Below are 11,061 nucleotides of genomic sequence, written 5' to 3'. Positions count from 1 at the left end.
AGCTTAGGCCAGTTATGGCGAAACTATGGCACGGGTGCCAAAGGTAGCACGCGGAACCATATCTGCTGGCACACAAGCCATTACCCTAGCTCAGCTCCAGTGTGCATGTGCAGGCTGGCCTGTTGATTTTTGGCTCACGGCAGCTCTGGGTGGGTGTCTTCGGCTTACAGAAGGCCTCCAGGGGGATGGGGGAGGGCATTTTTGCCCTCTCCAAACCTGTGGGGAAGCCTCTAAAGCCTAGGGAGGGCAAAAAACAGGCCTACAGGGCCCGCCAGAATTTAGGAAATGGGCCATTTCTGGCCCCCAGAGGGACTCCAGGGAAAGGGGTAGGCCGTTTTCACCCTCTCCAGGCATTGAAATATCTGCATGGGCACTCGCACATGCACAACAGAGCATGTGCATGGACTTTCGGCACCCATGGGAAAAAAGGTTGGCCATCGTCAGTTTTGGCTGACAAAAAAAATCTTAATAAAAGGCAAAAGATTTATACGATCTGAAGAGAAACCAAAGTATGGAAAAGGGGGCGGGGTCTTGTGACTGCAGCATCAGGATATTTCCCTCTCCTGGGAAATGTTCCCAAGTCCCATTGCCCGGGGGTTCTGGTCCTTTTGGACTAGACCGGATCTCTCCTGCAGGGAGAGTGACGCTTGGGACACTGGCAGGGGCCTGGCAGGGGTCTGCATGCCCCGCTGGGCGAACTGGCTTGTCTCGCACCGGCTGTGGTGAAGCCGGACAGGCAGCCATGCCTGTTCCGACACAGCTGCAGAGACTACCCAATGCCGGGAGGATAGCCAAATGATTCCATCTGGAAAGAGAATTGAAAGACTTACTTGCAGAGGGGAAGCAGAGATTTTTTGTCTATGAGGGTAAGAGGAGAATGCCTGAATGGGATTTTAGACCTTTGTTTCTCACTTGGTTGCTGGACGAAGCTAAAATGGCCTGAGATTGAAGAAGGCAGCTAACTGTGCAACGTGGCATTTCAGCGAAAGCTTCTAAAATAGTGAAATAGCCCATCATTTGGATTATTTTCAACTACCTAATTGGTTCTATATGACATTCACCTTTTGAAATTTGAAATTTTTAACTTTTGTTTTGGAAACCTTATCTTTCTTTTCCTCTATAAACAAAGAACATCATAAGACAGGAAGTACGAAACAGGAAGCTACAATAAAAGTGTCATTTAAAGCTATTCATAGAGGAGCTACATAGAGAAGACTTGGAACATTTATCACCTAGCAACATCGTGTGGCCGGAGGAAATATAGCAGTTTGCTACTGGTTTTTAAATACAGTGATCCCTCGATTATCGCGAGGGTTCCGTTCCAAGACCCCTTGTGATAATCGATTTTTCACGATATAGTGGTGCGGAAGTAAAAACACCATCTGCGCATGCGCGCCCTTTTTCCATGGCCGCGCATGCGCAGATGGAGCGACGAAAGTTCGGAGGCTGGCAATGGTTGTTTTTCATGCCGGCCCCCCCCCAGCGCCTCCGGGCTCCTCGGCGCTACCCCCCGCCCGCCCGATTCGCCCCTCTCACCTGCTTTCTTGGGGCACGAGTCCTCCTTCAGCAGTGCTTGTGGCAACGGCTTCTCGGCTTTTAGAATGCCCGCCTCCTTCCTTCCTTCCATCCCTCCCTCCTTCCTTCCCTCCCTCCTTCCCTCCTCCTTCCTTCCTTCCTTCCCTCCTTCCCTTCTCTCCTTCCCTCCCTCCCTCCTTCCTTCCCTTCTCTCCTTCCCTCCCTCCGTCCCTCCTTCCCTCCCTCCCTCCTTCCCTCCCTCCCTCCTTCCCTCCTTCCTTCCCTTCTCTCCTTCCCTCCCTCCTTCCCTCCTTCCTTCCCTTCTCTCATTCCCTCCCTCCTTCCCTCCCTCCCTCCTTCCCTCCTTCCTTCCCTTCTCTCCTTCCCTCCTTCCTTCCCTTCTCTCCTTCCCTCCTTCCTTCCCTCCTTCCTTCCTTTCGTAAAAAGCACTTAAACAATGACAGAATAAAAAACCCCAGCCCTCACCTGTGTTTGAATTTCATTCACTCAGTCATTCATTCATTCTTCTGTATGCCACTCAGTCCCAACACTTTCAACCCACAAATTACCATTTCCCATCCCCTTAATTACTGTACTGTACCTCTACCTGTACTGTACACATTGAATAACACACTTAGTCATCCTGATAGAAATAATAACAATATTTATTTACATTTTTACATTTTTGGGGGGGGGGGTAGCATAACTAGGATAAATCGGGATCTTCTTCTATCACCATGTCTACAATGGACGCTGCAGGTGATGGTGTGACAGACCTCTTGGTTTTTGTGACAAACATAGTTATGGGCAGTTGTTGGCGCATTTTCTTTTTCTGGGCTAACGTGGCTCTGTATGGTGCAAAGGTGTTGTCAAGGGAGGCCTTAAATTGTATAGAGCGAGTCATGTTGGGATCCCAAAGTTCCACCTTGCGTTGTACATTTGCAGCAGCTCTGTTCAGTTCTGCAAGCCGCTCAAGCGTTAGGCCAACATCTTCTTCTTCCTCAGCTTGTTCAGCTTCCGCTTTCTCCTCTTCTTCACTCGCTGACCTGGTCAGCTCCTCCAGATCTTTGTCAGCGGTAGGCCATGCTCATCAAGCAAACCATTGACTTCCTCTGGTGTCATGTCAATGAAGCCTTCTCCACCCAGTGCCTGTGCCAGCTTCACAGAGTTCTGGACTGCAGCATCTTGAATTTCTTCGGGAGCAAATCCCTTGTAATCATGCACCACTTCTGGCCACAATTTCCTCCAGCAGGCATTCATTGTCTGTGACTTCATATCCATTAAGACATTCTGAATGTTCTTCAGACAAGATGCAATTGTGTACTGACGCCAGTAGGCCTTCAATGTGAAGTTTTCATCAGCATCCATTGCTTCCACGATGCTTCCAAGAGAATTGCGCGTGTACAGTGCCTTAAATGCGCGGATAACACCTTGATCCATCGGCTGGATAAGCGATGTGGTGTTTGGTGGCAAGAATTCAACTTGCACCCCATCATGTTCATGTGCCAGGTCATCATGGCCTCCAGCATTGTCCATTAGGAGAAGCACTTTGAAATTGAGTCCTTTGGCAGCCAAATAAACCTGCACCTGTGGGATGAAGCACTGATGAAACCAGTCCCGCGTGAGGGGTTTTGTAATCCATGCTTTAGGATTATGCATCCAGTACACTGGCAATGCATTCTTATTTCTGTTCTTGAGGGCTCTTGGATTTCGTGACTTATAAATTAGCCCTGGCTTCATCAAAAAGCCTGCTGCATTCCCAAACATGATCAAAGTCACTCTATCTTTCATGGCCTTAAAGCCAGGGGCTTTGGCTTCATCTTGCATCAAGAAAGTCCGTGAAGGCATCCTCTTCCAGAACAGGCCTGTTTCATCCATGTTGAACACCTGTTCTGGAAGGTAGCCCCCTTCTGCAATTAGGTCTTTAAACGTGCGCTGGACGAAGTTTTTGGCTGCACCTGTATCTGCTGAGGCAGCTTCTCCATGCAATGACACACTCTTCAGGCCATAGCGCCGTTGAAATTTCTCAAACCACCCTTTGCTTACTGTGAATGTGGCTGGGGCTGAAGAAGCAGAAGATGTTGATGGCTGGGGGTCTTCAGAGTCACCAGCACCTTCATCTACAGAGAATGACAGGAAAGGGAGAGAGAAGTGACTTGAATGAAAGCATACAGTTCTTCCTTCCTTCCTTCCCTCCTTCCTTCCCTCCCTCCCTCCTTCCTTCCCTTCTCTCCTTCCCTCCTTCCTTCCCTCCTTCCTTCCCTCCTTCCCTCCCTCCTTCCTTCCCTCCCTCCCTCCTTCCTTCCTTCCCTCCCTCCTTCCTTCCCTCCTTCCTTAAAAAGCACTTAAATAATGACAGAATAAAAAACCCCAGCCCTCACCTGGGTTTCCCTCATCTGCATCGCCTCCTTCTGTGTCTGCAAGACGGTTGTACAGTTGCTGCGCCTTGGTTCGTATAGTGTTCGTATCCAAAGCAATGCTCTTTTTGCGGCAGTCTTGTACCCACATGGACAAAGCAGCTTCCATCTTCATAAGGCGTTTGTTTCTAGGCGTCACCATTCTTTTTGCAGCCTTGTTGAACATTATCTGAGAAGTTTGCCTTATCTTCTTTTCGTCTTTCCGAATGTATTGCACAGTCGATTCGTTGATCCCATAATGCCGACCAACATCTACATTAGAACGTCCCGCTTTCAGTATGTCCAAAAGTTCAATTTTCTCCTTAATTGTCAGCATCTTCCTGCTCTTTTTAGCGTCGCCGCCTCCACTCCACGTGCAACGTTTAGGAGCCATCTTCCAACAAGTCTTAACAAGTTCCAAAAGTTCCAAAAGTTTCAAAGCACGCTGAGCAAACAACACTGATTGGCCGAGATTTCGGCCAACCAGCAATGGCAGACGTCAGTTTGGTGATGACGTGTGACGTCATCGGGTGGGAAAAACCGTGGTGTAGAAAAAAACCCGCGCACGTATTTTTAATTTATTATTTTTTGAAAAATCGCGATATAGCATTTCGCGAAGATCGAGATCGCGAAAATCGAGGGATCGCTGTACAGTATTCTAGAGAAGAATGACCAGCCAATGCATTAAGGAAGTCAACATTCAAGATGAAATTATTTGAACTGAATTAAATGATTTGAATAGATTTGATCTAATTGGACTGATTGATTTGACTAAAATTACATTTGGACCATTTGATCTGACTGAAATTACATTGAATAATATAAATTGAAATTAAATACTTTTAAGGATTAAATGTCTTTAAGAAAATTAAAATTAAAATACGTGTAAGAATATTTAAAAGTTACTAAAAGATATTAGCACCTTTTCTCATTACTCTGTTCTTACAAAGTTATAAATTACAAAAAAAATTGAGTATACTTAATTAATTGGATTTTTTAATATTTTAACCTTATGGGAGCTTTTATATATATATATGTACAAATATACAAGCAGGTGATATAAAGTGTAAAATGGAAGAATTATATAAGAGGAGAAAATTTAATGGCTTATAAATGAAACAATTGAAAATAGCTTTGATTATTGCGCATAATATAGATGAGGCATTTGGTAATGATTATGATTATCTTTGGATGACCTTTTTCTATTTTCTTTGCTTTTGTTTCTCTCTTTTTTAATTTATTATTCTGATTGAATTATAAATTGCTTATTTGATTTATGGTGATAAATAAAGTGGGAGGGAGGGGAAAAGATAAGGGAGGAGAGTTACAATAACAGGAGTAGGATTAATATAGGATAATAACTAACACTAATTATGTTAGGTATTACAGTATATAGGAAAGACAGATGAAATAACAAAGAGTTAAAATCAATAGATTAGGGAAGATTATCACTGAGTTCGATAGTGGAAGACATTTAGAATTAGTGATAAAATATAGATTAGGGTAATATAAAGATTAGGGAGATTATGACACTGCATTTAGCAGTAAAAACAATTAGAATGGGGAAGATTATTGCATTGATATGACAGTGACACATAGATTAGGGAAGATTATTACGCTAAGAATGGCAGTAGAAAATATCTAGATTAGGGAAGAATATTAATACTTTGGTGTTTTGTTTTTTTAATGGAGGATACTTTTTGCATAAAATAATGGAGTAATAATGATTTCTATTTATTTTGATGCGTTAAAATAGAAATGACATACTGATATAATGAAAGAAGTTAAATAAATGAATTGAGTAGGAAATGGATTTTAAAATTTCTAATAACAACCCTTCCTCCTATGTATAGATTAAGATAAAATATGAATAGTGTTTTTTCTTTTCTTATTGTTTTCTGCTCTTCTTTTTTCTTTCCTTTTCTCTTTTATTCTTTCTTTTTTTCTTTCCTTCCTGGACTTTTAAAGAGACGTAAATTTGGATATTTTCTATTGTTAAGGGCAATTATGATAAAATGAGGGGTGTGTTTTTTTAATGAAAGTAGGAATGTGTTTTCTAAGAATGCTAGAAAGGGACTGAAGCACGATGGCATAGTTAGGAAAAACAGCAAATAGCCAAGAGAAATTTAGATTGCTATAGCACTTTAAATATAAATGAAAGCAAAGAACATTATCTAAAATCCGGATGACAGCATTTAGAAAGGAGGCAGCACAGGATGAATGATATATACCAGAAATAATTGGATAAATAATTAGAAAAATTTGATTAATTTGACAAAGAAATTGGCATTTGATATTGTATTGTATTATATTTTAATTTGAGGTATGTAAATTGGAATCTCTGTAAGGTGGGAAAAACAATAAAAATTTATACCCCAAAAAAAATCTTAATAGAGCAATGTGATAATGAAACCAATTATCTAAAAGGTTGATAAGCTTTTGAAACAGAAAGCACATAGAAAGTATACAGAAAATACAATTTCAAATTATTGACATATAATTTAAAAAATGAGTTTTACTCATTGCAGGATGTTCTACAATGCCTCTGGAAGGAGAGTCCAGCGTGGGTTTAGCTCAAGTCTTATTGGTAGGGACTGAGTTTAAATTAACATAATTAACATACTAATTAGGTACCGCCCCCTAGCTGCCCCAGGAGCTCAGTTTTTAAAAACTCAGGAATAGGGACTCTGAGTTTTTCCTGTGTGGTTTGTTTTAAAAGATAACTTTGTTTTTAAAAAAGTTAATATGTTTCTGATTACTGATGTGTCTTCTTGCTTTACAGGTAAGTTTTTAGCCTGGGGTCTCTGCCCTCTGCGGGCACCCCCCCCCCCCCCCACGATCTCCTTATGGGGCCTCTTCTCTTTGAGAGTAATGCCCCGAGGAGGAGAAGTTGGGCCACAGGTCACTGACCTCCGTTGCCATGCCTAGCCCGTCATCCCACAGTGATGGGGTCTACCCCTCCCACTGAAGGGGGGCAGCATCGCGAAGGTACAAGTGCAGGGGGACACTAAAATCACCGTCTGGTATTCCCCCCCATGGCAGAAACACGAAGATGCATGCTGGAGGCTATTAATAGAACCGCCTCTCAGCTGGTGAATGTGCTGGCATGCAGCGCCTGGCTCAGGAGAGGGCGAATTCCAGGGGCTTGACAGAGGCCCATCATTCCTTTTCCTCGTCACACCCACCATTTTGGATCTGGCAGCGCAAAATGTTTATTTAGGGCTCAGCTGTTTGGCGTGAAGCTGGCAACGTGCCATACAGCATCAGGCTGGATTCTGCCCGGTAACAACAAGGGATTGGACAACAGGGAGCTGTCAAGGCCTGTCAGGCCTTGGCACAGAGCCAGGAGCTGCGTAGGTGTGGTTATTTTCCTCACTGACAGTTCTTTCTGTCTTGCAGAGCCTTCGTGACAGTTTATATACTGTATTGTGAGTAAGCTGCCCCTTGTAGTGGACAATGGAGCATGTTGCTATGGCTGACTAAGTGACCTCAGTGGAGGGGGAGCAAAGCCAGGCACTCCCTGTAATCTCTAAGGCTAAGGAGAAATCGTCTGGCAGTAAGGCCGAGACTAAATCGTCCCAATCCCCCTCTTCCCTCAGAGAGGCAGAGAAAAAGATCAAGGCCTTAGAGCAGCAACTGGAGGTGGCCTTGAATCCTTTGTGCTCTAGTTCAGGGGGGCTAATTACAGCCATACCCTCCTTTCAACCAGTGTCACAGCAATTGGGATCATCATCTCACAGAATTGCGATGGGGCCCATGGGATCTGCAACCAAAAGGGACTGGTCACCTGACCAACAGTTTTCAAATGTCCCACCCCCACCGATGCACTAGGCCTGAAAGACCAGGATCGGCCAACCAGGCCAGGTATTTGACAACCAGCGGGGTGCAAGGCCCTCACGCTCCTTCAACAACCTTTACACCCACAGCTGCAGGGCTCAGAACCCAGAATGACCCTTGGCAGAATTTCTCCCCGTCAATGCAGGACATTATTGTTAACGCATATTTGCAGGGCATGATGGCTGGGGTCCAATGCTCTACATGTCTACCATCACACCCGGCACAATCCAGGAACCTTTGGTCAGCACCACCGGCCTCATCTGGATTGAGCTCAATGGTGGGCGAGACACCTCGGCTGGAGGAGGCCAGTAACCAAGACAACAAATTGTCTGATGACAAGGGCAATTTTCCTGAACAGCTGGTTTTTGCTTCTTGGATATCGTGGGTCTTTCGGCCTCCCCCCTCCCCATGGAGGATTCCAGACCACAAAGTCTCCCTCAGCCAGGGGGCGGTTTTCCACCCGGAACCTCAGTGGTTCCACTTAACTGTCTGGCACTTGAGGGGGACAGATTGAGGGGTCATCAGTTGCCAGAAAAAGTCATCACCACGATGCAAGCAGCCCAGCGCCCTTCAACAACCAGAATCTACCAGACAACATGGGCCGCCTTTACATCTTTCTGTTCAGGCAAACAAATTCAACCGCAGGACTCGTCACTAATTCCGATTTTGGAATTTCTCCGAACAGGACTGGACAAAGGCTTGGCTCCAAACATGTTAAAAAGACAGGTGGCTGCCCTTGCAACTATTGTGAAAATGGAGGACGGTGGTTCCCTGGCCCACCATCCATGAATCAGGGATTTCCTGAAGGGAGCTACCAACAAACACTCCCCACCAGTCCACCATTTTCCTACCTGGGACCTATCATTGTTCCTTCAGGCCTTTCAGGCCCACCATTCAAGCCATTAAGAACTATCCCTTTAGGACTGCTATCGATCAAGACTGCCTTTTTAGTAGCGATCACTTCGGCTTGCCGGGTGTCGGAGCTGGCGGCACTTTCGGTTAGACCGGACCTATGCACATTTCATCCAGATAGAGTCATCCTACGTCTGGATCCTACATTCATCCCCAAGGTGAACTGGTTGTTTTCACAGAACACAAGAACTAGTGTTGACGGATTTTTGTGCTCATGGAATCCACCCATCAGAGTTGAGATGACACAAGGTGGATGTCCATAGGGCATTGAAAATTTACGTTAGGCGCACAAACTCCCTCTGCAAGATCAAGGTCCTGTTTATTTCCTTTTCCTCAACATAAGTTAGGCCTCAAAGTTTCTTCACAAATGATTAGTCGTTGGCTTAAGATGTGCATCATTGAAGCTTACAGAGCTCGCTCGCGTACTCTGCCCAGTGGGATCACGGTTCATTCTATGTGGAGCGCAGCCACCTCGGCTGCATGGTCCATGCAGGCATCCATTGAGGACATCTGTAGGGCAGCTAAATGGACTGCACCGATGACATTTATACAACATTATAAACTGGACACGTTCGCCTCCGCTGAGGCTGCTTTTGGGAGGAGAATACTTCAGAGAGTGTGCGGGCCTCCGGCGCCCCTGGTTCAGGCATCTCCCTCTCTTGAGCATTGAACTTGGGTTCTCTCTTTCTCTTTCTTTCTCTTTTTTTCCTCCCGTTCTTCCTTCCTCTTTCTCTCTCTCTTTCTTCTCTCTCTCCCTCCCTCCCTCCGTCTCTCTCTGTGTCCCTCTCATTCACACACCCACACACCCACACGGGATATGGGTTGGTCAGCAGGCTGAGATCCTGCTGTTGACTATTCAAAGTTAGTCCATTTCTGCATTGTAAACTTACTGAGTTCTTTGGCTCTTTCGTTAAAACTATTAGGTAGAATAGAACCAATATAACAAAATATATTTTATGTACAATTAATGTGAAAATTGAGAGATAATTTTAGCTCACAAATGCTCATTTTCTCTTTTATAAAACCTATATACTTTTTAAATTAAAAAATATGGTGGGTGATTGGGGTATTGGTTAACATAGTCTCTCTTTTTACTAAACCAATTCAAGTTGACTTTAAATTTCCCCTTATTAAAGTCTGACCTAGATGTTTAGCAAAATAAAAACTATTGATTTCTGATTTAGACAACAACAACTTTGGACAATTTGTTGACAGAACTGAAGAGGGCAACATACATAATAAATAAAATGATACTCCTTGCACATTATTTATTCCATTTCCAATTCTAGCCCATCTGCTGTCTTTAATTATATTTCAGGCAACTTCTAGGTAACAAAAATACCATCTGCCATGTCTGTTACCCCACTGAGTCTATGTATTAGTGGTCTGATGGATAAAGATCTGACAGTAATTACTTTTGGCTCAAGCAGGGGCCATATCTCAATGTAATTTATTTTACAGAACCTTCTATAACACTGATTAAGTTTTATTAATGTAGCTTGTGATCAATTCAGTTATTTCTGGATGAGACATACTTTTTAGTGAATTCAGTTATGACAAACATGACTTCATAAGTTGAAACTTTCTAACCCTAGAGATCAACAGGGTAGATGCCGCCAACTTAATTCTGTTAATGTTATTTAAAAGAGACGCAAGTGGCATATATTGCATATGGTCTCCAAACTCCTTTGTTTGTGGTCCCAGAGCCCTTAGATAAAACACTCTTGGAATTACAGTGTTCCCTCGATTTTCGCGGGTTCGAACTTCGCGAATAGCTTATACCACAGTTTTTCAAAAAATATTAATTAAAAAATACTTTGCGGTTTTTTTCCTATACCACGGTTTTTCCCACCCAATGACATCATATGTCATTGCCAAACTAATAATTTTTGCAAATAAATAACAAAAAATAATAATTATTGTTAATAAATAATTACGTTTATAAATATCAGGATCACTAAGTGTCTTATTTAATGATGAGTTCCAGTAATAATGGTGAGTAAATGGTTGTTAAGGGAATGGGAAATGGTAATTTAGGGGTTTAAAGTCTTAAGGGATGGCTTGTGATACTGTCCATAGCCAAATATGGTGTATTTACTTCCACATCTCTACTTCGCGGAAATTCGATTTTCGCGGGTGGTCTCGGAACGCATCCTCCGCGGAAATCGAGGGAATACTGTATTGCCAAATATATTGAGGAAACTAAGAGATAACATAATTTGTAACAAAATACTTCAAAAATATAAGAAAATAAAAACATCCCCAAAACCAAGATCCTCTTGAATATTATTGCCATACCACAGAACTATTTTGACTTTTGGCTGTGACATACTCTCAGACTTTTCCCCTGCCCCCCTGATATTTCTTTTCTTTGCCATTTCAACTTTAATTGGTGTTCAGC

At 43.4% G+C, this 11,061-nt stretch overlaps 1 protein-coding gene across 1 annotated transcript; it reads right to left on the bottom strand.

Annotated features, from left to right (window-relative positions):
* Positions 1 to 2,197: 2,197 nt before the first annotated feature.
* Positions 2,198 to 4,613, bottom strand: LOC139169913 (tigger transposable element-derived protein 1-like). The gene is made up of 2 exons (XM_070756584.1): positions 3,897 to 4,613; positions 2,198 to 3,635 (listed from the first exon to the last, which is right to left on the bottom strand). Exons 1-2 carry the CDS (start codon positions 4,303 to 4,305, stop codon positions 2,566 to 2,568), a joined length of 1,479 nt encoding a protein of 492 aa, XP_070612685.1. The 5' UTR covers positions 4,306 to 4,613; the 3' UTR covers positions 2,198 to 2,565.
* Positions 4,614 to 11,061: the final 6,448 nt, after the last annotated feature.

The sequence above is a fragment of the Erythrolamprus reginae genome, chromosome 7, assembly GCF_031021105.1.
Source record: "Erythrolamprus reginae isolate rEryReg1 chromosome 7, rEryReg1.hap1, whole genome shotgun sequence".
Classification (NCBI taxonomy): domain Eukaryota; kingdom Metazoa; phylum Chordata; class Lepidosauria; order Squamata; family Dipsadidae; genus Erythrolamprus; species Erythrolamprus reginae.
The sequence above is the reverse complement of the archived record's forward strand: the minus strand, read 5'-3'. Positions and strand labels throughout refer to the sequence as shown.